Source organism: Pongo pygmaeus, chromosome 20 (assembly GCF_028885625.2).
Source record: "Pongo pygmaeus isolate AG05252 chromosome 20, NHGRI_mPonPyg2-v2.0_pri, whole genome shotgun sequence".
Lineage (NCBI taxonomy): Eukaryota > Metazoa > Chordata > Mammalia > Primates > Hominidae > Pongo > Pongo pygmaeus.
In genome coordinates, this window is record NC_072393.2 from 44924019 (window position 1) to 44950945 (window position 26927).

Consider the following 26927-nt stretch of genomic DNA (forward strand, 5'->3'; position numbering starts at 1 on the left):
GGAGAAGACTTATTTGTTGGAGTTTCACTTGTTTAATGGTCTGGGCTTATTTTGGAAAAAAAAAAAAAAAAAAAAAAAAAACGAATTCTGACCTTCGTTGTGCTACATTTTGTGGGAAACCATTGGCCCTGCCTCTGGCCTGTGTTTCTAAGCCTCAAGCCAAGATCCTTGAGCACCTGGGGGTGGGGGAGGTATGTGCTGGGCTGAATGACATCATAGGGGCTGGGAGGGGAAGTAAAGAGAAGTTGACTTTATTAACAGCAAATGTTTGGGGGTGGGGAACAAACAAGTGAAAGGCTCACAAACAGACCACTAGAAAAGTGCCTTCCTGCTCACAATAATGGTGTCTGAAGCAGCCCTGAATGCCTTGGGACTCAGTCACTGTCACTATCAGCTTCACTGGAATCAGAAGCTGCAGCTTCACTGCCATCCTCCTGGGCCGAGTGCTCGCTGCCACTGGGGAAGGGACTGGCGCTGCGGCTGCGGCTGTGGCTCCGGCTCCGCTGGCCACCCCCATTGCTGCCGCTGTCCGAATCATTGTCACTGCCACCTTGGGCCTGTCCTCTGTCCTCATCATCAGAGTCGGCATCGTCCTCAGAATCAGCATCACTGCCAAAGATCTCCTCTTTGTCACGGGCAGCCCGGGCCTCATCCTCGCTGCTCTCGTCCTCACCACTGCCACTCTTGTCACTGGCCTCGTCCCTGTCACCTTCCTCCCGTTCACTCTCACTGCCTGAGCGCTCATCTTCACTGCCCTCCTTCTCACTGCTGCTGCCCTTCTCCTGCTCCTCATCTGGAAGGGAGTGGAGAGAGATGAGACCCACTTTTCCACCCTCCCGGGGTTCCCAGAGTCTGGCCTGTCCAGATTTACCTGAGCCCCCAGCTTCTTTCTCTTCTGTCTCCATCTCCTCTTCTTCTTCCTCCTCCGGTTCGTGGTTTTCTAGCTGGGCCTTCCGTGCCTCCTGGAAGCAGCAAGATTGGAATGAGGGGAAGGAGGGTGTTCTGTTGGGTTTTTGTCCCCCTCCTCACCTACAACCACCACCCTCCCTGCCATGGGTGCCCTGGGCCAGTGGTGCTTGTTACCTGAGCTTCCAATTCCTTCTCATTCATGTCCCGATGTTTGACCACAAGCAGGGCGTTGGTGCCTGACTGAACCCCAGCCTTGGCCCGGCGCTTACTAAGGCGGACCCTGCAGGGGGTGAATTTGGGGGAGAGAAGTGGAAGATGCAGTTAAAGACACACCTCCCACTTCCCCGCCCCCTAGTGAGGGGTCTGGTCTGACTTGGTTCCCCATCAATACTTAGAGTAAATGGGAATAAATACAGATTGAATAAGGGCAGCTAAGCTCAAGGTATTGAGGGCAGGGGAAAGGAAGGATGGCTCCCATGGCACCAGTTTGGTTGCTCTACACTGTGTGTGTGTGTGTTATACGGTGTATTTACATAAATACGGGCATGGGCCATTTAACAGGGACACATTCTGAGATATACATCATGTGAACATCATACAGTACACTTATACAAACGTACATAGTATAGCCTACTACATACCTAGGCTGTAATGTTGTAGCCTATTGCTCCTAGGCTACAAAGTTGTACAGCATGTGACTGTACTGAATACTGCAGGCAATTGTAACACAATAGTAAGTATTTGTGTATCTAAACATAGAAAACGTACAGTAAAGATATGGTATTCTATCTTAAGGGACCACCATAAGCAGTCCATTGTTGACTGAAACATGCAGTGCATTACTGTATATGTGAATTAGTTACCAACACTTTGAGAAACCAGGAGATACCAAATCATTTGGATCTGGGGCTTTTGGAAGATAGGAATTTCTGGCCCCACAGCATAGCAACAGTGGGCTGGAAGTGAATAGTGCCCTCCATGGTTGCCCAGAACTCCAGGTCACTCAGATGCTACCAGCCACTGCTCTTTTACATTTCCTGCCTGGCCTATGGGGTCAGTTCTTGTAATCTCTGCTTTAAACAGAAACTCAAGACTTCCCAACTCTACACCAGAGGTACTGGCATAGCAGTAAACTTTGAGCCATAAGGGAAGAGTTTTGGAGTCACATTTTTGAACGTGGGTATTAAGCATTTCATTTAAAACATTCATGCTAATTTTATATATTACTCCATACTTTGGCAATGTTTACTTTCACATGAAGTCTGTTACTAATACTGGGAAACTTGGCCCTCTACGCTGCACAAAAGCTCTAAATGTCTCCTGCATTAAGATTTTCTTTCTGGCTGGGCGCGGTGGCTCACACCTGTAATCCCAGCACTTTGGGAGGCCGAGGCGGGCAGATCACCTGAGGTCAGGAGTTCAAGACCAGCCTGGCCAGCATGGTGAAACCCCATCTCTACTAAAAATACAAAAAAATTAGCTGGCCATGCTGGCACACGCCTGTGATCCCAGCTACTCAGGAGGCTGAGGCAGGAGAATCACTTGAACCGAGGAGGCAGAGGTTGCAGTGGGCTGAGATCACACCACTGCACTCTGGCCTGGGCAACAGAGCGAGACTCCATCTCAAAAAAAAAAAAAAAAAAAAGTTTTTTTTCTGGCTCCTCCTGTTAGAACCAAGTCCAGCTCATGTGCATGACCAGACATCTGCTGCTCTTGTTTACCAATGCATGTGACAAATTCTTAGGTACAAATGACCTTCAAGGTGGCTCTTGCATGCCCCAGGGTCTTAAGAAGCACAGATCCAGGCTAATCAGATAGGAGTGTGCTGAGTACCTGGTTTCCAACTCGTTGTAGTAAACCCCGTCACCCTCTCGGAAGATGAAGAAGTAGTTTTCCTCATAGCCCTTGCTAGCTTTGTTCTTCACATTCCAGTTGTACTCCCGAGCAATTTTGTAGTCATACCTGAGGATGAGGGCACAGCTTCAGCCCCGTTTCCTCCCTATCCCAATCCCCAAACTTCCCAATCCCCAAAACTTAACCCCAACCCACGCACACATCATCTGGTGCATAGTCCATCTCCTCCTCCTGGTCCCGCTTTCGTTTCTTCAACGTCTCTTCTACAGGCAGGAAATAGGCCACAAACTGGTTCCCTTCCTCATCCATCATGCCCCTGGTTGGGGGAAAAGGAGTAGCAATGAAGTGTGAGGACAAGAGGTAGCAAGGAGCAGGCCAAGGTGGACAGCAGGACCACCTACCTAATCATGGCCTGAGACATCATCTCCAACGCAGCTGCGCCACTCGTGTCCTTGGGGGCTGGGTCTGAGTCAAAGATCACCTGAGCACATGGATTGATCCACATCTAAGGAGATGGAGGCACTGGGGTTAGATGGGAACAGGCACAAATAGGCTGTCTCTTTCTACCTCCCACCTTGGGCCTGACCTTAAAGTCTGGGAAAACAGGCATGACCTCCACCGGTGTGACTCGGGGTTTGCTGTAATGCTGGGAGATCTGGTGGGACAAAAACAGGGTGAGGAGGAGCTCTGCAGCCACACCCTTGCCTCTCCCCATCCCAGTCCCTCAATTACTGATTTCTGGGCATCCTCAAAAGTCTTCTCAATGGCTGTGATCTGGCTGTCCCTGTCTTTGTATATTTCTTCCTCGGTAAACTGCTGCTTCACAGAAACCCCAATCCTAGGAATGAAGAAAAAGGCCCTTAGGGGCCACTGGACACACCTGATATCTCCACCTTCCCTCTCTTCCTGTTAGTAACTTACTTGACCTCAGGCTTCTCATTGGAGATGCCATAACGGTTGAACTCAGTGGAGATGTACTCTGTCTTTCGCATCCATGGCACCACCTTCGCGTGCTGCTGGGATCTGGGGTAGGAAATCAGGTACCTCAGGACCCCACCGCCCTCCTGCTTGTAGGGCCCACCTGAGCCAGTCTCCAGTAACCATTTGCTACCCACTCACCTCTTGGAGCTGGTGGGGGCCTGAATCTCCTCTTCCAAAAGTTTCTCATCAGCTGGATCTAGAAGAACTAGAGGAGAGCAGGGGGCAGGAGGACCATGAGGGAGGCCCAGGCCTGGGCCTTTGCTGACCTAGAGCAGACCCTCCCTGTCCCCACACACCATTGGGGTCGATGCGGTAGGTGTCAGGATTGATGAGATCGATGGTGACCCCCAGGTCTGGCTCAGTCAGGAGGTCATGTTTGTGCTGTTTCTCCAAGGAAGTGGCTTTGTACTGGACGAACCTGGGTGAGGAAACACCTATTGTGGTGTCTGGATTCCAGCTTCACCCCTCACAGCCCTGCTTCCCAGAGGCGGAGCTTCTCTGGGGAGGAACTCAGAATGAAGTGTCCCCCATGGCGGAGTCTGAAAGCTGGCTCCCCAGTGGGAAGGGACTTGGACACTGCTTGCTCCATTAACAAACAATTGAGCAGCTACTACTATGTGCTAGGGTAGGTACTGTGCTAGGCCCTGAGCAGACACCAGCCAACGAAACAAGCAGTCCCTGCCTTCAAGGAACTCACACCTGAGTAGTTTTCCCATTCCTTAGTCTCACCTGTTCTGGTCGAACGGGTAGGTGATGAACTTGGGGTCGAAGGGGATATCAGGGAGGCTATTGCAGTACTTGACTCGGCAGACCACTCCAGACCTAGGAACATTAGTGGCTCAAAAGTGGGCCCCCGCTGCCTCACCTCTGCTCCCAGCCCCACTGCCCCACCGCTCCTGGGAAAGCACAGTGGGGCTCACCTCTCAGGCAGAGTCCGGTGGGAATTGGGCCTAGTGGAGAAGAAAGAAAGTGATAGGTGGAGAGGACGGGATTGACAGGAGAATGAAAAAGCCTTCTCCAACCTTTCAAAAGGTAGAAGGAGGGGTGACAAATGCTGGTTTCTTTTGGTGGTGGGGTAGGGGGGTGTCCAAATGCTTTAATGGAGGAAGACAAATGTTCAATTTATTTAGGAAGAAATGCCCCCAAAAGCGTTAATGAACAAGGCCAAGTGCTCAATCCCTTTTGCAGGGGATGGCTTCAAGTGCTTTAATAAAGAACCATGTACTCAATCGTCTTTGGAAGAGGGGTATCCAAACGCTTGACTGGAGGGATCCCTTCTGGAGGGAGTCTCCAAAAGCTTAATCCCTGAACTGCACGGCGGGGAGGAGGGGAACACCTGAATCTCAGAAGGAACCCGCCCCCTTCGTCAAAGGTGAGCGCTTCATGACGTCACGGGCAGACCTGGGGGCTGGTGACGTTGTTCAGCAGAAACCCTCTCCCGATCCCCCGCCTTGCTGCAACAGAAAAGCGTGGCGCCTACCTGTGGCCATCCTCCCGCTGGGCCTGGGTCTGGATGGTGGGCGCCATAGCGACGAGGCGACGGCAGCCCGGACGGGGTCCTAGCGGGACCGAAGGGGGACGCAGAGGGGCGTGGCGACTTCAGGGGACGCCTGATCCGAGGAAGGCCCAGCTTGGTGCCGCTCCCCGCGGAAAGTGGGTTGAGATGAGGTGGGCGGGCGAGAAGAGCTCCAGCGAGACTCAGGTGAACGCGCAGGCAGCACCGGGGACGGACTCGAAGCTCCGGTTCCACCAACTGCCGCCAAGACGCTGAGGACCCAACGGGTCTCCTCAGGCCGCGACGCCTTCGGGGAAATGAAGTCCGGATCGGAACCACACACGGATTGGCGAGCGTCTGGGTGAAGGGCGGAGCGAGGGAGAGAGGTGCTTCTGTGATTGGTGAAAAGATATCTCAGTCTGGACCCTGGATTTGAGAGTGACGTAACGTTAGGGCACCTCCTTCCCCTCCATTGGCTTAATTGCCTGGGAGGCGGGACTAACTAGCAAACGGGGACTAGAAATAGGGATGCTGAAAAGCAACGGAGAGAGACGCAGTTGTGACGCACTTCCGGCGGTCTACGCGAGGAAGATGGCTGCATCCCAGCAGCAAGCTTCAGCGGCTTCCTCAGCTGCTGGTGTATCGGGTCCTAGTTCGGCTGGCGGCCCGGGTACCCAGCAGCAGCCGCAACCGCCAGCACAACTGGTGGGCCCTGCCCAGAGCGGCCTCCTGCAGCAACAGCAACAGGACTTCGATCCTGTGCAGCGCTATAAGATGCTCATCCCGCAACTGAAGGAGAGTCTACAGGTGACTGGCCTTAAGCAGCGAGAAGCAAACTGGATTTAGTAGTCTAGAGGGGCAGGCCGAGGGCCAGGTTAGTCGGAGAGAGCGCTAAGCAGAAAGAGGAGTAGAACCTGCTGTTTTGGCCTGGCTGGCGCACGCTTGTGTTCCCAGCACTTTGGGAGGCCGAGGCGGGCGGATCACTTGAGGTCAGGAGTTCCAAGACCAGCCTGGTGAAACGCCGTCTGTACTAAAAATACAAAAATTAGCCGGGCATGGTGGCGCGCGCCTGTAATTACAGCTACTCGGGAGGCTGAGGCAGGAGAATCGCTTGAACCCAGGAGGCGGAGGTCGCAGTGAGCCGACATCGTGCCATTGCACTCCAGCCTGGGCAACAGAGGGAGACTCCGTAAAAAAAAAAAAACAAACAAACAAAAAAACTGTTGTTTTCTGCGAGACCTAAGCGAAGCTCGGCAGAGATGGGATCAGCGCTGATGCTGAGGCTGGGCCTGGCCAGAGCTTGAGTGAGGGGTTGTTTAGAGGAGAAACTGGGCTCTGGTCGTTAAAGCCTGAGGAGAGTACTGGCTTATACGGAGATTCTGCCCTTGATTGATAGGTGAGGGAGGACCCTTAGGTTATTGGCGAAAAGCTCAGGTGAGAGTGGGCCTCTGGGAGGATGGACTGGTGACAGCTATAGGAATGGAAACAAATATTACTTTGGAAAGTCAGGAGGGAAGGTGCCAGTTGAAAAGAAAACCTGAGATTGAGTGATCTTAAGGAAGAGTGTAGATCTGCCAGAGGTATTCCCTTTTGTTTTTCCATTTCCCACGTGTTTTGTTTTTGTTTTGACTAGACCTTGATGAAGGTTGCAGCCCAAAACTTGATTCAGAACACTAACATCGACAATGGACAGTGAGTGCAGCCCCCTTTCCCAGGATATTCTATTGCCTCCCCAGTCTTTGAAATTCATCTTTCCTTCTCCTGCTCCCCGCCCACCTCACCTTCTATATTTACTTTTTTTTTTTTTGTGAGACAGGGTCTCCCTCTGTCACCCAGGCTGGACTACAGTGGCACGATCTTGGCTCATTGCAGCCTTGAACACCTGAGTTAGGAGATCCTCTTGCCTCAGCCTCCCAAGTAGCCAGGACTACAGACATGGCTACAGACTACAGATGCTTGGCTAATTTGTAAGATTTTTTTATAGAGGCGGAGTCTTGCTATGTTGCCCAGGCTGGTCTCAAACTCCTGGCCTCTAGCCATCCCCTCAGCCTCACGAATCACTCCTCCTATTTTATTTTATTTTATTTTTGTTGTTGTTTTGTAGAGACAGGGTCTTGCCATGTTGTCCAGGCTGATCTCAAACTCCTGGGTTCAAACAGTCCTTCCACCTTGGCCTCCCAAAGTGCTGGGATGACAGGCATGAACCATCACGCCCAGCCTTTTCCTTTTTTTTTCTTTTGAGACTCTCGCTCTGTCGCCCAGGCTGGAGTGCAGTGGTGCAGTCTCGGCTCACTGCAACCTCTGCCTCCCGGGTTCAAACGATTCTCCTGCCTCAGCCTCCCAAGTAGCTGGGACTCCAGGCGTGTGCCAGCACATCTGGCTAATTTTTGTATTTTTAGTAGAGATGGGGTTTCACCATGTTGTCCAGGCTGGTCTCGAACTCCTGACCTCAGGTGATCTGCTCGCCTCGGACTCCCAAAGTGCTGGGATTACAGGCATGAGCCACCGTGCCCAGCCTCCTTTTCTTTTTTTTTTGAACCCCTCCGGTTTTCAGCCACTACTTCAGATCTCCTGGACCCGTACCTGGTTTCCTGATGGACACTTGGTTGGGTAGATACTGGTGTCCCAGAGATTAGAAATCAATTCTTCAGACATCCTTTTTTCCTTGTCTGTAGAAAGAGCAGTGATGGACCCATACAGCGCTTTGACAAGTGCCTGGAAGAGTTCTACGCACTCTGTGACCAGCTGGAGCTCTGCCTGGTAAGAAGCCTTCTGGACACGGGGTAACGACAGCCATGTCCCAGTCTCCGGGGTCTTCAGAAACCCTCAGTCAGTCAGTCAACTCACACTCAACTGGGGACCTCCTGTGGGCCAGACCTGTGCTTCCACCAACACTGAGGACACAGGGTTGCTCTGATCCTTGCCCTCGGAGAGCTTTCAGTTGAGTGGAATAATAAGCACACCCCTAAACAGTGACAGCTCAGAGTGGTCAGTGCTGTGATGGGAGAAGCCTAGGCCAGAGTGGTTAGGGTTATGATTGAGGAGGCACACAGGCAGAGGGATCAGGGCTGGGATGGAGAAATCTCAGTGTGGAAGCCCAGGGTGGGGATAGGGAGAGAGTGGCTTAGGGAAGGCTACTGCTAGAGAGCACATCTGACCAAGTCTGAAACAAAGAAGAGAAGAGAGGCAAGAGTTGAGAGGAGGATAAGTGATTAAGAATACAGCCTCTGGAGTCAGATGCACCATCAATCTCTATCTCTGACCTCTGGATTCCTCCTTAGGAAAATGGAGTTTCCAGGAAAACTTAGATTATGCATGTAAACTACTTAATATGATACCAGGCATATGGCAAATGTGTACTGTAGTATCATCATTATTTTGGACTGGTTTTTTTGGCCGGGGGGTGAGGGGGAAGACAGTCTCACCGTCACCCAGACTGGAGTGCAGTGGCACGATCTAGGCTCACTGCAATCTCCTCCTCCCGGTTTCAAGCAATTCTGGTGCCTCAGCCTCCCAAGTAACTGGGACTATAGGCGCACACTACCACGCCTGGCTAATTTTTGTATTTTTAGTAGAGATGGGGTTTCACCATTTTGGCCAGGCTGGTCTTGAACTCCTGGTCCCAAGTGATCCACCTGCCTCAGTCTCCTAAAGTGCTAGGATTACAGGCATGAGCCACTGCACCCGGCCTTTTTTTTTTTTTTTTTTTTGAGACAGAGTCTCACTCTGTCGCCAGGCTAGGGTGCAGTGGCGCGACTTCAACTCACTGCAACCTCGGCCTCCCAGGTTCAAGCAATTCTCTTGCCTCAGCCTCCTGAGTAGCTGGGACTACAGGCACGCACCACCACGCCCAGCAAATTTTTGTATTTTTAGTAGAGATGGGGTTTCACCATGTTGGCCAGGATGGTCTTGATCTCTTGACCTTGTGATCCACCCACCTCAGCCTCCCAAAGTGCTGGGATTACAGGCGTGAGCTACCACACCCGGCTTTCCCCCCCTCCCCCCCCCAAGTCAGAGTCTCACTCTGTCGCCCGGGCTGGACTGCAGTGGCACAGTCTCGGCTCACTGCAGCCTCTACTTACTGGGCTGAAGTGATCCTCCCACCTCAGCCTCCCAAGTAGCTGGGACTACAGGCATGCACTGCCATGCCTGGCTAATTTTTGTATTTTTTGTAGAGACGGGGTTTTGCCATGTTGCCCAGGCCAGTCTTGAACTCCTGGAGTCAAGCAATTCACCCACCTCAGCCTCCCAAGTGCTGGGATTACAGACCACTGTGCCTGGCCTGGCCTGGGTTTTGAAGGAAAAGTGAGAAGTTGAGAAGTTTGGTAGTGTCAGAACCATGTTCCAACCAGAGGGAATAACATTTGCTTTAAATCTGTTTTAGGAACATCAAGTAATTCATTCTGGCTGAGGTGTGGTAGGCATAGGAGCTTGTTGGATTTTGAATATAATCCTAAGGGCACTGGGGAAGCATGGAGGGTTTCAAGCAGGGAAGAACATGGACCTATCTGCTTTTTAGAAATACACCTCTGGCTGGCAAATGAGGGCAGGGTTCAAGGGGCCGAGACTGGAGGCAGGAGCCCAAGGGCGCAGCCATGGCAGGATCCAAGGATGCCTGGACTGGGCTCCACCAGGGCGGGGCCATGAGGAAATGGGGAAGACTGGGGGAACTTGAGAGGCTTCGTGTGCAGGGTTTTGTATACGGGCCACAGGACTGGTGTGCTGGAAGGAGATAAAGTTTCTAGGATGAGGCCCAGGACTCTGGTTTAGAATGGAGGACTGTCGCTGGGCCCGGTGGTTCACGCCTGTAATCCCAGCATTTTGGGAGGCTGAGGCGGGCAGATCACAAGGTCAGGAGATCGAGACCATCCTGGCTAACACGATGAAACCCCATCTCTACTAAAAATACAAAAATTAGCTGGGCGTGGTGGCGGGCGCCTGTAGTCCCAGCTACTAGGGAGGCTGAGGCAGGAGAATGGCATGAACCCGGGAGGCAGAGCTTGCAGTGAGCCGAGATCACGCCACTGCACTCCAGCCTGGGCGACAGAGCGAGACTCCATTTCAAAAAAAAAAAAATGAATGGAGGACTGTCCCTGAAACAGGGACCTAGGAGAAGCAGTTTTGGGGAGTACAAAGGCCCTACAAATGTCAGGGGGAGGCTGGCGACAGTGTGGGCGCCATCAGTGCAGAGGTGGAAACTGAGTGGTGTGTGTGGGTGTGACAGCCCTGGGAGGGCTTGAACAGTGAGAGAAGACAGAGCCTAGGAATGGCTGCACTTATGTCTTAGGTAGTGTAAGAAGTACCTAGAGCTGGTCAGGCGCGGTGGCTTATGCCTGTAACTCCAGCACTTTGGGAGGCTGAGGCGGGCAGATCACAAGGTCAGGAGTTCAAGACCAGCCTGGCCAACATGGCAAAACCCTGTCTCTACTAAAAATACAAAAATTAGCCAGGCATGGTGGCGTGCACCTGAAATCCCAGCTACTTGGATGAGACGAGAATCTCTTGAACCCGGGAGGTGGAGGTTGCAGTGAACCAAGATGGCGCCACTGCACTCCAGCCTGGGTAACAGCGAGACTGTCTCCAAAAAAAAAAGGGGCCGGGCACAGTGGCTCATGCCTGTAATCCCAACACTTTGGGAGGCCAAGGCGGGTAGATCACGAGGTCAGGAGTTCGAGACCAGCCTGGCCAATATGGTGAAATCCCGTCTCTACTAAGAATACAAAAATTAGCCGGGCTTGGTGGCATGCACCTGAAGTGCCAGCTCCTCTGGAGGCTGAGGCAGAAGAATCACTTGAACCCAGGAGGCAGAGGTTGCAGTGAGCCAAGATCAGATCGTGCTACTGCACTCCAGCCTAGGCGACAGAGCGAGATTCCATCTCAAAAGAAAAAAAAAAAAAAGGCCGGGCACGGTGGCTTATGCCTGTAATTCCAGCACTTTGGGAGGCTGAGGCGGGTCGGTCACCTGAGGTCATGAGTTTGAGACCAGCCTGGCCAATGTGGTGAAACCTTGTCGCTACTAAAAATACAAAAAAATTAGCCGGGCGTGGTGGCGGGTGCCTGTAATCTCAGCTACTTGGGAGGCTGAGGCAGGAGGATCACTTGAACCCGGGAGGGGGAGGTTGCAGTGAGCTGAGATTGTGCCATTGCACTCCAGCTTGAGCAACAAAACCGAAACTCCATCTCAAAAAAAAAAAAAAAAGAAAGAAAGAAATTAGTACCTAGAGCAGCCAGAGAAGCAGGCGGAAAACCAGGGGTGAGGTGCCACTGCCAACAACAGGCCTGGAGCCAGAGCAGTAACAATGATAGTAGCTAACATTTCTTGGCACTTTAAACGGTGTGCCAGGACCCGTGCCTGTGTCTCACACACCTGCTCTCACTGTTCTCACCTTATGAGGTAAGAAGAGGTGGTTATTAAACCCGTTTTCCAAAGGAGGAAACTGAGGCTCAGAGAAGAGTAGCCGCCATGCCCCCAGGTTCCCCAGCAAATGACTGGCAGGGCCAACCTCTGACTCTAAGAACTGGGAAATCCAGAGGCAAAGCCAACAACCCCCAGCTGGCCCTTGGGGTGGGGTAGACTGACCTGGGGTGGAGCTGATGCTGTCCCCTTGCCTGCCTGTCCGCAGCGCCTGGCGCATGAGTGCCTGTCACAGAGTTGTGACAGTGCCAAGCACTCTCCAACGCTGGTGCCCACAGCCACCAAGCCCGACGCAGTGCAGCCTGACAGCCTCCCCTACCCACAGTACCTGGCGGTCATCAAAGCCCAGATTTCCTGTGCCAAGGACATTCACACCGCCCTGCTGGACTGTGCCAACAAGGTCACAGGCAAGACGCCTGCACCACCTGCTGGCCCTGGGGGCACTCTGTGAAGTGGGGGACAGGGAGTGGGGCAGGCAGTGGTTGGTGGGTAGTGTGCAAAGGGAATGAAGAGCGTCCTGGGCCTAAACACAGCAGCCTCCTCTCTTTTCCTGCCTGAGCACCGCGGCGGGAGCCAGCAGGGGGCAGCAGAGGCCAACAGGGAGCTCACAGGCCGGGCCCCTGCGTCCCTGCCCCTTCTTCCTGCTCCCCCTCCTAGCCTCGGGTAGACTTTGGACTGTGTGTGTTGATGACCTCTCTGTTCCACAGGCCCTCCCCCATTCTTGCCTGGGTGTGGAGCCCTGGCTGTCCCCTCTCCCTCAGTCCTTCCTGACTGTCTCCAGCTGGGAGGTGGTCTCTGTGTGCCACTCCTCTGTGTCTCTATTACAGTTGTGTCTCTCTCATCCTGTCTCTTTTTGTCCTTGTTTCTCTGTTCCTGTTAATGTGTTTCTCCCCATGGTCCTATGTCTCTCACTCTGACCTCTCTCTCTCTTAGTCCCCTTTAGCTGTCTTTTATCCCCAGCTCCTAACTGAGACTCTGTGTCTATGCAGGGGGCCAGCACCCCTGGGTTATCTGGGGCTAAGGGAAGGGACTTCATTTCCAGGGGCCACAGCCAAGCCCAGAGTCCCCCAGCGGCTCACATGTCAGCCCAGACCCCAGGGTCCTTGGCCTAGGAGAGGAGCAGTGGAGGGGCCCAGGCTCTGAGCTCCACAGGTCTGAGCAGGGAGCAACTCAGGCCCCCACCCAAGCCTGCGTCAGCGGAACTTGAGTGAGGGGCGTTGTGCAATCTGTGGCAAGGCTGGCCCAGTTGGATGCCTGGGTCCCAGTATTTTTAGCCCCAAAGGAGAAGTGAAAAGGCCCCAGCTGGGGTGAATCATCAGTCCTGGGGAAGAACCCAGGCGCCTGAGCCCCAGCTCCGGGAAGCAGGCACTGGGGAGGGGGCTTCAAGGAGGGAGTGCCTCCTCAGACTCCCTGCTTCCCTGGAAGCTTCAGGAAGCTCAGCCTCGGCCTTCAGGCCTGAGCAAGTGCAGGGCAGAGCTACCAGCCCAGGCTCAGATGTTGGGGTGTGAAAGCCTCAAGTGACTCAGCCTGGTTGGAGAACTGCCCCACCCAGTATCTTCTGTGCCATGGTTCCCACATTCCCACTCCGTGGCCTCCTGTCTTGGACCCCACGTCTGCAAGGAAACCCTAGGACCATGGATACCTCTGTGATTCACGCTGAGCCCAAGTCCCCACACTGGAAAACTGGGAAATGGCCAGCTGTGTGTCCCAGGAAATTCCTCCCCTTATTCTTCCTTGAAGTGCCCGAGCATGTAGGGCAAGAAGGAAGGCTGAAGCGCTGTCCCTAGGAGGAATTTCTCCTTCAGGGAAGCCTCAGTTTTGCCCATTTATCTAATTGAATCAGTTTTTTACCCAATCCCCCGATTTTGTAGGATAATCTCCCTTATCTAAAGTCAACTGATTATGGACTTTAATCACATCTACAAAACACTTCCATGGCAACAGCTAGATGAGTGTTTGAATAACTGGGACTGTAGCTCGTCCAAGTTGACACATAAAACTGACCATTGGGCCGGGGGCAGTGGCTCACGCCTGTAATCCCAACACTTTGGGAGCCTGAGGCGGGCGGATCACAAGGTCAGGAGTTCGAGACCAGCCTGGCCAACACGGTGAAACCCCAACTCTACTAAAAATACAAAAAATTAGCCAGGTGTGGTGGCACGTGCCTGTAGTCCCAGCTACTTGGGAGGCTGAGGCAGGAGAATCGTTTGAACCTGGGAGGCAGAGGTTGCAGTGCGCCAAGATCGCACCATTGCACTCCAGCCTGGGCGACAGGGCAAGACTCTGTCTCAAAAAAATAAAAAACTGACCATTTAGTCCTTGTCACCTGGGCACCCTCACACATCTCCTTAACCACACTTAATCTCCAAGTAAGTATGATAACATAGTCATAGTCTCACCCAACATGATGCAGTTATCTTGCATACAACTGAAAACAACTAACCCTTTCCCCAACAGAGCCCACCAGCAGTGGTGGAGATGTTGGTCCATGAGCACACACACAAGACTGAGGGACTGCCGGCCCTCCCAGGTGGTGTCAACACAACATCACACACAGGTGGGGGGCCTGATAGCCCAGCACCCATGATACAGGGCCTACCAATGCTTAAAACCACACCCAGGGAGGCCACAGAGGCGCTCAGTGGGTGGTGGGGTGATGGATGCACATTTACCAGGCACAGGGCGGAGGTGGGCACCATGAAGTTGCACTCAGCAAACACATTGGGTATCTTGTGCCCAAGGCCTGTATTTGTGGAGCTGATATTCTAGTGAGAGACAGTAAATGTGACAAAAGTAAAATATATCAGATGGTGAGAAAACAGAAAAATGAGATCAGAAGTGGAGATGTTGGAGCCAGGCACAGTGGCCCAGGCCTGTAATCCCATCACTTTGGGAGGTGCAGGCAGGCAGATGGCTTGAGCCCAGGAATTCAAGACCAGTCCGGGCAACATAGCAAAAGCCCTTATCTGCAAAAAATTCAAAAATTAGCCAGGTGTGGTGGTGCGTGCCCAGGTTCCCAGGTACTCGGAGGCTGAGACGTGGGAGGATGCCTTGAGCTTGAGAGGTCGAAGCTGCAGTGAGCTGTGATCGCACCACTGCACTCCAGCTTGGTTAATGGAGACTCTTTTTTTAAAAAAAAGAAGTGGAGGTGTTTACACAAGCAAAATACTCATTTTTTTTAAGTGTAATTAAGTTGAAGATCAAAAAATGGAAATGTATAATTAAAAAATCATACTTAGGAGCAAATCTAACACATGAAATGTAATATCTGCATATGGAGAATTGTGTTACTTTATTGAAAAACATTAAAAGTTTGAGAACTTAAGTTGGATTGTGGTTTCGTGAGCATTCGTTATGGTTTATATATGTTCCATGTATTTATTATTAAATAGATGACAAGGGTTTTCTTATTCTTGTTTATATATGTTTGAGACCAGTCTCACTCTGTCGCCCAGGCTAGAGTGCAGTGACGCCATCTCGGCTCACTGCAACCTCCGCCTCCTGGGTTCACGTGATTCTCCTGCCTCAGCCTCCCAACTAGCTGGGATTACAGGCGTGCATCACTACACCCGGCTAATTTTTGTATTTTTAGTAGAGACGGGGTTTCACCATGTTGGCCAGGCTGGTCTTGAGCTTCTGACCTCAAGTGATCTGCCCGCCTTGGTCTCTCAAAGTGCTGGGATTACAGGCACAGGCACGAGCCACTGCGGTGGGCCTTTTAATTTTTTTTTTTAATCCTTGACAGAGGTCAAGGAAGGCCTCACTGAGAAGGCGATATTAGAGCAGCCCCGAAGGAGAGGGAATAAGCTTGGGGACATCCACACATCCAGGCAAGAGTGCTCCAGACAGAGGGAACTGCAAGTGCCAGGGACCTGGAACAGGAATGTGCTGGGGTTTATGGAACACATAAAAAGGAGGCTTGGGCACAATGAGGGAGCAGGGATAGGAGAGGAAATCCAGACAGGTCACAGAGGGCCTTGGTGAGGACTTGGCTTTGCTAGATAACTAAACCCAGAGGGAGATTACACAGTCTGGTGCACACTGCATGCTCCAGGGAGGTGTACGTGAGGTGCACAGCCACCACAAAGACCGTGGGGACTCCAGCACACAGCATGCCTGCCCCACTGCAGAGCTAACCCACCACCCTACAGTCATGGTGCCCCCAGGGACCCCATCCCATTGACAGCCCCACAAACAGATACTTTCAGGGAGCAACCCAGCCACATGAATACACAAACAACCCTCAAACCACCACTTTACCTGATAAGCTATCTCTCACCCCATCGCAGACTTTGCCCATCACAGGCTGACTCAGCCCTGTCCTTAGCCCAGCACTATCAGAAGCAGCCTCATCGGCGCTGCCCCAGCTTCTCAGGTGCTCATGTCTGCACGTCTGCTCTGCCCACAGAGGCCGACACAAGAACAGTGACATGGAGGGGGGAGCTGGCCAGCTACTCTCCCCATCACGCGGGCTGTAGACGTCAGAAACCAAAGTTCATCGGTTTCACTGCCTTGTGACTCGGGCCACAGGAACCGCATTCAGACGCCGGCCTGCTGTGATCTGCACATGCAGTCTCAGACACCCACGACAAAGGATGTGGACATATGTGAACACTATTCACACACTCAGGGACTACGCACACTGAGCCACAAAGGCCTTGCACACGGCCACAGCTGCAGAGTCACAGATGCTGACAGCTTCAAATGTGTGTGCCGGGTGTGGTGGCACGTGCCTTTAGTCCTAGCTACCTGGGAGGCTGAAGTGAAAGGATCGATTCAGCCTGGGAGGTCGAGACCGCAGTGAGCCGAGATCGTGCGGCTGCACTCCAGCCTGGACAACAGAGTGAGACCCTGTCTCAAAGCAACAAACACACACAAAGTTGTGTGTGCACAGAGCCTCAGTCACAGGGGAGGGCAGAGTCATTCCCTCACCCAGGCACCTGCGCGGAGTTACACACACACAGTCACTGCAGATCCCACAGTGGCTCAGAGCTACGCACAGATATGCAGGTGGGGATGAAAATCTCATGTTCTTAAGAATGCCGCCTCAGAGACAAATTGCAGTACAGTTACAACAGAGCATCCACCCCACACCCAGAGATGGCCAAAGTACACACGGTACAGTCGATCACACAGGCGGTTTCACACATTGATTCACACAGCCAAGTCATGCGGGATTGTATGCACACAGCCTTCTCACAGGAAACTGGGCACACTCGTGTCCCTCACCTTCCCCCACTGCATACCCAGGCACACAGGTTCTCGCAGCCCCAGATGCCAAGGCGCACACCTTTGCATCCGCAAGCACACATACTGTTCACACAACCTGGTACACATGCCTGCTAGCCCAGGCCGGCCGCCCACGCAGTCGCAGGCCAGGGTACACACGGCCAGCCCCGCCCTTGGCCACGCCCGCTCAGGCCCAGGCAATCACGCCAGGCGCACACACGGCGCGAGCACACGTGCCGCGGGTACACGATCCCCAGCTCGCCCGCGCACTCGGCCGGCTCTCACACCCCCGCGTTTCCCGTCCCCGCTTGTTTTTCTGGAAACTCTGCTCTCCGCTCCCCTCCCCCTAGGCCGGAAGTGTTGGCTGTATTTTTAGCCTCTCTGGTTTCCGCCCCTTTCCTTCTTTCCCCGCCCGCCCAGGACTGGCCCCAGCGCCCCGCGGGGGGACCCCGGCCATCCCCTTCCCCACCGTCATTCCAGAGGGGATTCCCGGCCGCCGCTGGGGCCGCGGATTTTCCCGCTGGCTACGTGGGGAGCAGGGAGGAGTCCTGCCATGAACTTCCTCCTGGCCTGGACGCCCGAGACCTGAGGGGAGGGCTGAGGGCCTGGTCTCCTGGATCTGAGGGAGGACAGGCTGGGGGTCTCCCGGGTCTGAGGGAGGAGGGGTTCGGGGCCTGAACCGCTGGATCTGAGGGAGGAGGAGATGGGGGCCTGGACCCCTGGGTCTGAGGGAGGAGGAGTTAGGGGCCTGGACCCCTGGATCTGAGGGAGGAGGAGCTGGGGGCCTGGACCCCTGGGTCTGAGGGAGGAGGAGTTAGGGGCCTGGACCCCTGGATCTGAGGGAGGAGGAGCTGGGGGCCTGGACCCCTGGTTCCGAGGGAGGAGGGGCTGGGGGCCTGGATCCGAGGGAGGGGGGTGCTGGGGGCCTGGACTCCTGGGTCTGGGGGAGGAGGGGCTGGGGACCCAGGCCCCTGGGTTACTGCGAGGGAGGAGGGACTGAGGCCTTGGCTCCTGGGTCCCCCAGGTCTGTGGGTTTGCGGAGGTGGAGGACCAGTCCTTCTGCGAGCAAAGCATCCCCCTCCTTTGAGAGTGGCCCTATCCCAAAAGTCCTGACTCTTGGGGCCGATGACTCAGCAGATGGGAGAGACGAGGGGGACAGCCTGACTCAGGGATGGGAAATGCTCCCGGTCTCCAGGGAGTAGAAACTGGAATCCCTCCTCCAGGATTGATCGCAGCCCGAGCTGAGCCGGCCTCCGCGAACCCAAGGATGCCCCCAACCCCCCTTTCCGCGCCTCAATCCTATAAGCTGCGTAAGGATTTGGAGCTCGGCCTAGAGGCGGGTCCCAGGTCCCCCTCCTCCCCCCTTTTTCCCCGTTGTCCTCAAGGCTCTGTTTACAGGAGACGGGAGCCCTGGTTACAGGAGAGGAACCCGAGTGTCCGGGCTGAACCTCCTCGTCACGGCTTCCAGGAAGCCCCCACTCCCCCGCCCCTTGCGAGTGAGTCACGGGCGAGCAGGAGGCCACAACCGTGCCAGAGCAGCCCGCGGCCCGCCCAGCTCACGAGACCGGCCCGGGAAGGCCCCTCAGCAAGCGCCGCACCAGGGATTCCCCCCCGCCGCTCTCGGACGGAGCAGGTCGACGTGGAGCCTGGCAGAATCTCCCCACCTTAATACAAGCCCGCAGCCTGCAAGAATGAACTTTCCACCATTGTAACTGTGCACTGTGGCAATGATTTCTACCCCCACATTTTCACTCAGGGCATCCAGCTCTCCAGCACCCCTTAAAAAATAGTCTTCCTAGATCTTAAGAGGGTTTTCATCTAGGGCGACCCTTTGATAACAAAAAATGTGCCAGTGTGGGGAATGATCCTTGAAAATGTAGTCTGGGCGGGGTGCGGTGGCTCACACCTGTAATCCCAGCACTTTAAGAGGCCGAGGCAGGTGGATCACCTGAGGTCAGGAGTTCGTGACCAGCCTGACTAACATGGTGAAACCCCTGTCTCTACTAAAAATACAAAAATTAGCTGGGCGTGGTGGCCGGCGCCTGTAATCCCAACTACTTGGGAGGCTGAGGCAGGAGAAGCACGCGAACCCGGGAGGCAGAGGTTGCAGTGAGCTGAGACCGCGCCATTGCACTCCAGCCTGGGCAACAAAAACGAAACTCCATCTCAAAAAAGAAAAAAAAAAGGAGGCCGGGCCGGCTTGGTGGCTCACACCTGTAATCCCAAGCACTTTGGGAGGCCGAGGCGGGCTGATCACGGAGGTCAGGAGATCGAGACCATCCTGGCTAACACGGTGAAACCCCGTCTCTACTAAAAATACAAAAAAATTAGCCAGGCGTGGTGGTGGGCACCTGTAGTCCCAGCTACTCTGGAGGCTGAGGCAGGAGAATACGTGAACCCGGGAGGCGGAGCTTGCAGTGACCCGAGATCGCGCCATTGCACTCCAGCCTGGGCGAAAGAGCGAGACTCCGTCTCAAAAAAAAAAAAAAAAAAGGAAAATGTAGTCTGAAGGCACACCCCACTATAAGAGACCCATCCAGCCATCAACTGAGGATGACCTTTTTTTTTTTTTTTTTTTGGAAGTTTAAAACAGCTTTCAATCAATGCAACCATCCGTTATAGTGAAAGACCTCCACCTTGCCAATCTTGAGTTTTCTCAGAGAGCAAACCTCGACATAATTTCAGACCCTAGTATGAGGCCTCTGCCATTTGCTAGCTCGAACTAGGAGAGTAACTTTATTTTTCCCCCTGAGAGGGAGTCTCGCTCTGTGGCCCAGTCGCCCGATCTCCATCTCCGCCTCCTGAGTTCAAGCGACTCTCCCACCCCAGCCTGCTCCCTCCCCGCCCCCCAGTAGCGGGACCACAGGGTGTGTGCCACCACACTCAGCTAATTTTTGTATTTTTTGTAGAAATGGGGATTCGCCATGTTGCCCAGGCTAGTCTCAAACTCCGAGCTCTAGTGATCTGCCTGCCTTGGGCGCCCAAAGTGCTAGGACTACAGGTGTGAGCCGGGCAGGAGAGTAACTTCACTTTGGTTTCCTCCTGCCTTAAATGGGCATACCACCTGGCATTAGGATTTATGTGCGTAAAGTACTTAGAACTCAGCCCAGGTGAGTTCTCAACTCAGCCTAGAAGAGATCATCTGCCTGAGAGTGAGGGGGCTAGAGCCGCCCTGTGAATTGTGAAAGGAGGCCCCTTTTCAGCCTTGCCAGGTATCCTGGACCCCAGCCCACTCACTCACCCACCCAACCCCAGCAAGTGGGGAGAGGGAGAGCAGTCCAGGTCTCCTTATCTGTCTGGGCTGCTTAGGAGTGAGACCACACAAGGCAGGCAGTTTTCAGAGAATTCCCCTCCAAGGCCTGCTGGCTCTTTCTTGGCACTTTGCTCTGCAGATTTCTTTCCGTTAAGTGCTTGTTTCTCACAGTCTTTCTCCTTTTTGTCCAGTTTCTTTTTCTTTTTTTTTTTTTAAATAGTATTTTTTGTAGACATGGGATCTCACTGTTGCCCAGGCTGATCTTGAACTCCTGATCTCAGGTAATCCACCTGCCTCACCCTCTGAAAGTACTGGGATTGGCCGGGCTTGGTGGCTCACACCTGTAATTCCAGCTCTTTGGGAGGCGGAGGTGGGAGGATCGCTTGAGCCCCGGAGCTGGAGATTAGCCTGGGCAACATAGGGAAAGCCTGTCTTTCAAAAAAAAAAAAAAAGAAAGAAAAAGAGAAGAAAGAAAAACACAAAAAGTGCTGGGATCACAGGCGTGAGCCACTGCGCTCAGCACCTTTCTGTTTCTTTTTGTGATCCTCCCAACCCTCTTCTCCCTCTGAATCTGTCTCTGGGACTGTCTCTGTCTCCCCGTCTTCCCTCCCCTCCTCACCCTGTCTATCTCTCTCTGTATGTCTCTCGGTGTGTGCGTCTCTCTCGATGTTTTTCTCCCTGCCTGTCTGCCTGTCTGTACCCCTCTGCGTCTCTCCCCGCCCCCGTCCGTCTGTGTCGCACGCGCACCCCCATCGGGCTTCTGCTCTTGTCAATTGCCCCTGGGGCCCTGCCCCCACCTCCGCCCCAGTTTCCTTCTACAAGCCTCAGTCTCCAGCTTTGAAAACTGGGCAGGCGTCCCCCCATCCCCACCCCCACCCCTTCCCCACGCATTCCCCGCCCGGTCGCGGCTGTCCACCGGCCAAGCTCAGGCGCGTCCTGGCCCAGGGCCGGGGGGAAGGGAACCAGTCCAGGGCCAGCCGGGCTGCGCCGGGGGCGCGCGTCCGGGAAGCGCCCCTCCTGCCCCGCCCCCGCCCCCGGCCCCACCCCCGGCCCCGGCCCCGCCCCGTGCTTGCAGTTTCCTATAAGTAGCCGGCTCTCGGTGCCAGCCTCAGCCTGACTTCAGCGCTCCCACTCTCGGCCGACCCCCTTCATGGCCAACCGCTACACCATGGATCTGACTGCCATCTACGAGGTGAGTCCCCGCCGCACGGCATCCCCGGTACCTGTATGCCTGACTCCCCAGCTCTCTAGCGCCGCAAACTCCAGCCCGGGACGCTTGCCTCCCTTCTCCAACTGGGGCTCCCTGGCGCCGCGCCCTCCAGCCTGGGGCCCCTGCCTCCCGCTCAGACTAGCTTGGTGATTTGGAGGTGAAAATGGAGCCCGCGACACCCGGCTCTTCGCTCAAACATGGGTGGGGCGGCCCATGCAAGTGGAAAGTCGGAGAACTTTTCTCAGACCGAGGCTGCCTGGAGGCGGAAGTGGCCCCCATACCTGGCTCACCCCTAGTCGTTGCTGAGGGCGTGGTTTTGCGCGGAGGCGTCTCTGGGGCTGAAGTCTCAGGGTGGGGGGATCCGACTTCTGTCTCTCCAGTCCCTGACCGTAGTTCTCTGAGAACCCTAAAACCGAAGCAATCCGGACTCCCGGGTCAACTTTGCCCGGTTCCTCCAGTTGTGAAACTGGAGATGCCGACGCGTGGGTCATATCCGGGGAGGACAAGAGATCCAAAATTGGGAAACAGTGGTGCGCCCTGACTTCGGGGGCCCCCTCTTGGTCCAGCCGGGGAAGCCGGGATTCCTGGGTTCCTCGGGATAAGGCCTCGGTCGTGGGTAAACTCAGAACCTCCAAATCTGGGTTCCTGGCATCCGAAACCCAGGGGTTTCTGCGGGCGGGTGGGGCTCAGGCAGGGAGCCCACAAACCGGCCTGGCAAGCTCTAGTTTCCTGCAGCTGGGGTGGGGCGTCACCCTGCATTTTCAGGTACCTTAACCGACCCATTTCCGCAGAGCCTGCTGTCGCTGAGCCCTGACGTGCCCGTGCCATCCGACCATGGAGGGACTGAGTCCAGCCCAGGCTGGGGCTCCTCGGGACCCTGGAGCCTGAGCCCCTCCGACTCCAGCCCGTCTGGGGTCACCTCCCGCCTGCCTGGCCGCTCCACCAGCCTAGTGGAGGGCCGCAGCTGTGGCTGGGTGCCCCCACCTCCTGGCTTCGCACCGCTGGCTCCCCGCCTGGGCCCCGAGCTGTCACCCTCACCCACTTCGCCCACTGCGACCTCCACCACCCCCTCGCGCTACAAGACTGAGCTATGTCGGACTTTCTCAGAGAGTGGGCGCTGCCGCTACGGGGCCAAGTGCCAGTTTGCCCATGGCCTGGGCGAGCTGCGCCAGGCCAATCGCCACCCCAAATACAAGACGGAACTCTGCCACAAGTTCTACCTCCAGGGCCGCTGCCCCTACGGCTCTCGCTGCCACTTCATCCACAATCCCAGCGAAGACCTGGCGGCCCCGGGCCACCCTCCTGTGCTTCGCCAGAGCATCAGCTTCTCCGGCCTGCCCTCTGGCCGCCGGACCTCACCACCACCACCAGGCCTGGCCGGCCCTTCCCTGTCCTCCAGCTCCTTCTCGCCCTCCAGCTCCCCACCACCACCTGGGGACCTTCCACTGTCACCCTCTGCCTTCTCTGCTGCCCCTGGTACACCCCTGGCTCGAAGAGACCCCACCCCAGTCTGTTGCCCCTCCTGCCGAAGGGCCACTCCTATCAGCGTCTGGGGCCCCTTGGGTGGCCTGGTTCGGACCCCCTCTGTACAGTCCCTGGGATCCGACCCTGATGAATACGCCAGCAGCGGCAGCAGCCTGGGGGGCTCTGACTCTCCTGTCTTCGAGGCGGGAGTTTTTGCACCACCCCAGCCCGTGGCAGCCCCCCGGCGACTCCCCATCTTCAATCGCATCTCTGTTTCTGAGTGACAAAGTGACTGCCCGGTCAGATCAGCTGGATCTCAGCGGGGAGCCACGTCTCTTGCACTGTGGTCTCTGCATGGACCCCAAGGCTGTGGGGACTTGGGGGACAGTAATCAAGTAACCCCCTTTTCCAGAATGCATTAACCCACTCCCCTGACCTCACGCTGGGGCAGGTCCCCAAGTGTGCAAGCTCAGTATTCATGATGGTGGGGGATGGAGTGTCTTCTGAGGTTCTTGGGAAAAAAAAAAATGTAGCATATTTAAGGGAGGCAATGAACCCTCTCCCCCACGTCTTCCCTGCCCAAATCTGTTTCCTAGAATCTTACGTGCTGTGAATAATAGGCCTTCACTGCCCCTCCAGTTTTTATAGACCTGAGGTTCCAGTGTCTCTTGGTAACTGGAACCTCTCCTGAGGGGGAATCCTGGTGCTCAAATTACCCTCCAAAAGCAAGTAGCCAAAGCCGTTGCCAAACCCCACCCATAAATCAATGGGCCCTTTATTTATGACGACTTTATTTATTCTAATATGATTTTATAGTATTTATATATATTGGGTCGTCTGCTTCCCTTGTATTTTTCTTCCTCTTTTTTTGTAATATTGAAAACGACGGTATAATTATTATAAGTAGACTATAATATATTTAGTAATATATATTGTTACCTTAAAAGTCTATTTTTGTGTTTTGGGGCATTTTTAAATAAACAATCTGAGTGTAAGCTGGGATCCTGGCTTCTTCGTGGTCTAGAGACAGGAATGGGGAGGGAGGCGGTGACTTTTTGGAAGCTGGGTGCAGTCAACTCTGCTTCTCCGAGCCCCGCGGCGCTTACCTGGCAGGAAGTGACGTCACCGGGCCTGGCAGTTCACCTGAAAGGGTGGTACCAGGTGAAGTCACCAGATGGGAACCGGGGGAGCCAGTTCCCGGGCGTTGGGGGCGCCGCGCTCCCGTCCTGCCGGGCTCCTTGACCCAGCTCTCGGGCGGGTGCGGTCGGGGACGGGATGTTTCCGTCCCCACGGGGCCGCGGGAGGCGGGAGGGGCCGGGTGGGGAGGACGGAATGTGCTGGGGCGCGCGCCCAGAGCGAGCGGGGGCGGGCCCCGGGCGGGGCAGCCTGGGGTAGCGGAACCCGTTTCGGGACTAGGGGTTCCGGGGGGGCTTCGACACCTTCTGGATGTTGGGGAAGCGGGTTTTAGGGTCTCAAGAGGCTAGGATCTCAACATTTCGGAGTCTCAGGTTGCGTCCCCTAGCGCTTTAGACTCTAGACCCCTGGTGGCTCGGAGTTGCAGATTTCTGGCCACCCGGGACCCCGGAGCCCGGGAATTACCGGGTCTTGGCATTTCCGAACCTTGGAAGCCCGAGGCCTCGGACACCAACCAGGGTCGGCCCCGCGAGGCCAGGGCGTGTGGGTAGGGGCCGCGCGTCTAGGAGGGGCCCCGGGGGAGCCGCGTCTTCAGACCATACAAGGCCAGCGGTGTCGGGACCAACCCCGGGGCCCTACGCCCGGAAGCCGCCCTGCGTCAGCGCCTGCGGCTCGGCCCTGCCGCCCAGCCTTCGCCCCCTGCGACCCCTCTTCTTTCTCCTTGCCCCGCACTCCTCCCTCCTCCCTCTCACTTCCCTCTTCTCTCCTTTCCCTACCCTCACCCTTCCTCCTCTTTTTCACTTCCTCCTCTGCACCTCCTGCCCCGCCCTACACCCTTTGCCTTCTGTTCTTCTCTCCCCCCTCCAATTTGTCTCCTCCCTCATTACTCCTCTCCCCCTACTTCCAGCGTCCCCATCCTGCTGTCTCTTACCCCCTTTCTCCTCCTTCCCGTCTCCCTTCTCTCCCTTTTTCCCGTCCTTCCTTCCCTCTCCACCCTTTCCTTGCCCTCCCACTCCCCATTGTCCTCTTCCCGTCCTCCCCCGAGCCTTACTCCTCCTCCTCCTCCTCCTCCTCTTCTCTCTCCCTCTACAGCCCCTTTCCCTCCTCTCCTCTCTACCCTCCTCAAGCCTCCCTCCTGCTCTCAGGCCTCCTTGGCCCTCTCCCCTTGCTCACTGACCTTTGGTCTCCTCTTCCAGGAAACTGCTTCCCTTGTGGGAAAGAGCTCAGGCCCTAATAAATAGAAGAGGATCAGGCGAGAGGGAGTCAGAACCCGTGAGATGCAAAGGCAGCAGAGGGAGTCAGAACCCGTGAGATGCAAAGGCAGCAGAGGGGCAGAGACCAAGAGCAAGCAGTGAAGAGACATTTGCAGAAACAGAGCCTTGGAGACTGAAAGAACAACATCTCTGGTCCTTCCTTTAGCCAGATCTGATTCTCTGCCCCTTCCCCAAAAAATCCCTCATGTAAGAAAACGGCACCTCTCACCATCTACCAGGGCTTAAGCCAGACACCCAGGAATATCCCTTGACACCTTGCTCTCAAATCCACACCCCAGGCCAACAGCAATCCTGTCTGATCCACCTGCAAAATAGATCCACAATCCACCTGCCCCTACCATGACCCCCGCCCTGGTCCTAGCCAACATCGTCTGCCATTTGCATCTTCATAGCAGCCCCAGCCCCAGTCTCTGCTCTAGCCCCTGCCTTCAGTCTCTCCTTTTCCCACTCCCCCACGAGACAACCAAAGGAAGCCTGTTATGAGACCTGAGTCAGATCACATAAAAGTCAAAGTCCTAAGTCCTCCCCACAGCCCACACAGTCTGGTGCCCATCGCTTACCAGCCACACTGGCCTCCTAGCTGCTCTACCAAGTCTGGTCTGCTTCATCCATAGGAGCTTTGCACTAGCTGTTCCCTCTGCCTGAACACTCCCCTGGAGTCCCCATGGCTCACTCCCCTCCTTCAGGTCTCTGCTCAAAAGTTGCCTTCTCTGTGAGATCCTCCCTGACCACTGCTGTTGCAATCCACACCCCACCTCCAACTACCCCACCCTTCCTACCTTGCTCGACTTTTTCCATGACATTTATCATCACCACCTAACATTAAAATGTACTTAATTCTTATGTTGACAGCAATCTGCCTCCCCACTAGAATGTGGCGTCCTCAGGGGCAGGGACTACTTGTTCACTGCTGTATTACACATAGCTAAAGGAAGCCAGGCACATAAGTGAATGTTCAATATTTATTGAAAAAACAAGTCGACTCAAAAACATAGTTTTCCTTTTCAACAGAGGTTGAAAACTCCAAGACAGATAAATATGTTCATCTGTAAAGGAGGCATTAAAAAGACAGAGAAATACGGAGGAGGCAGAGTCATATGCAGTTTGCCAAGGACCCACATCTCTACAGAAGTCAAACTATTTGCACTGAATTCCATTAATAAGAGACGATACCCCCACCTGGTGGCTGGGACGGAAACGGCACCTTCCTACAATACAGAACACCCAAAGGACCGTCGCCAACGCCCTGGGAGTCTTTTGAGCCCAATAATTCAAAAGATAGAAACGTTCATTCATCTAACTGATGTAGATGTTTTTGTTGGTTTATAAGATGTATAAGTTTATAAAAACTGATGAGAAAAAAGTGCTCCAGGTGAGGATCGAACTCACAACCTCGGCATTGCTCCGCTCGCACTGTCATATAAGTACCGCGCGCTAACCGATTGCGCCACTGGAGCTCCAGCCGCACCCCTGCGCCGGGGAGTTCTTCAGTGGTTCGTAGCCACGTGACCTCACCGGAGGACCCCGCCTCGTATTACATATGCAAATTAAAAATTTTGGATTGACCAATAGGAGACAGTGCATTGCCAGTTCCGGATTCTCACGCCTCGCGGCCCTTGCTGTAAAAGGGAAAAGTCCGCGAGGCGTTTGGAATGTGGGGGTGTCTCCTACCAGAAGGACACGCCTCTTCATGAATATTCAAAACAAGG

General features: G+C 54.7%; 3 protein-coding genes and 1 non-coding gene across 8 annotated transcripts; 2 read left to right on the forward strand and 2 right to left on the reverse strand.

Moving 5' to 3' along the window:
* Positions 1–235: 235 nt before the first annotated feature.
* PAF1 (PAF1 homolog, Paf1/RNA polymerase II complex component) lies at positions 236–26779 on the reverse strand. 4 transcript variants are annotated; one of them, XM_054462678.2, is made up of 16 exons: positions 25122–25169; positions 23917–23953; positions 5225–5596; positions 4665–4694; positions 4474–4566; positions 4041–4162; positions 3883–3949; positions 3685–3786; positions 3496–3601; positions 3350–3418; positions 3165–3268; positions 2963–3079; positions 2743–2871; positions 1084–1189; positions 872–962; positions 236–793 (listed from the first exon to the last, which is right to left on the reverse strand). In XM_054462678.2, the coding sequence occupies exons 3-16, from the start codon at positions 5269–5271 to the stop codon at positions 375–377; spliced, it is 1602 nt and encodes a 533-aa protein (XP_054318653.1). In that variant the 5' UTR covers positions 5272–5596; positions 23917–23953; positions 25122–25169; the 3' UTR covers positions 236–374. The 4 variants fall into 4 exon arrangements, with proteins under 4 accessions (XP_054318653.1, XP_054318652.1, XP_063513764.1 ...); XM_054462677.2 differs by having other exon boundaries at positions 5225–5631; XM_063657694.1 differs by having other exon boundaries at positions 23917–26779.
* Positions 5646–14979, forward strand: MED29 (mediator complex subunit 29). 2 transcript variants are annotated; one of them, XM_054462685.2, is made up of 4 exons: positions 5646–6046; positions 6873–6931; positions 7915–7999; positions 11933–14979. In XM_054462685.2, exons 1-4 carry the CDS (start codon positions 5768–5770, stop codon positions 12161–12163), a joined length of 654 nt encoding a protein of 217 aa, XP_054318660.1. In that variant the 5' UTR covers positions 5646–5767; the 3' UTR covers positions 12164–14979. The 2 variants fall into 2 exon arrangements, with proteins under 2 accessions (XP_054318660.1, XP_054318659.1); XM_054462684.2 differs by having other exon boundaries at positions 5698–6046; positions 11863–14979.
* On the forward strand, positions 21171–23805 carry ZFP36 (ZFP36 ring finger protein). The gene is made up of 2 exons (XM_054462682.2): positions 21171–21328; positions 22138–23805. The coding sequence occupies exons 1-2, from the start codon at positions 21287–21289 to the stop codon at positions 23092–23094; spliced, it is 999 nt and encodes a 332-aa protein (XP_054318657.1). The 5' UTR covers positions 21171–21286; the 3' UTR covers positions 23095–23805.
* Positions 26583–26675, reverse strand: TRNAI-UAU (transfer RNA isoleucine (anticodon UAU)). Its single transcript is given in 2 exon segments — positions 26583–26618; positions 26638–26675. It is a non-coding gene; the product is annotated as a tRNA-Ile (tRNA).
* Positions 26780–26927: the final 148 nt, after the last annotated feature.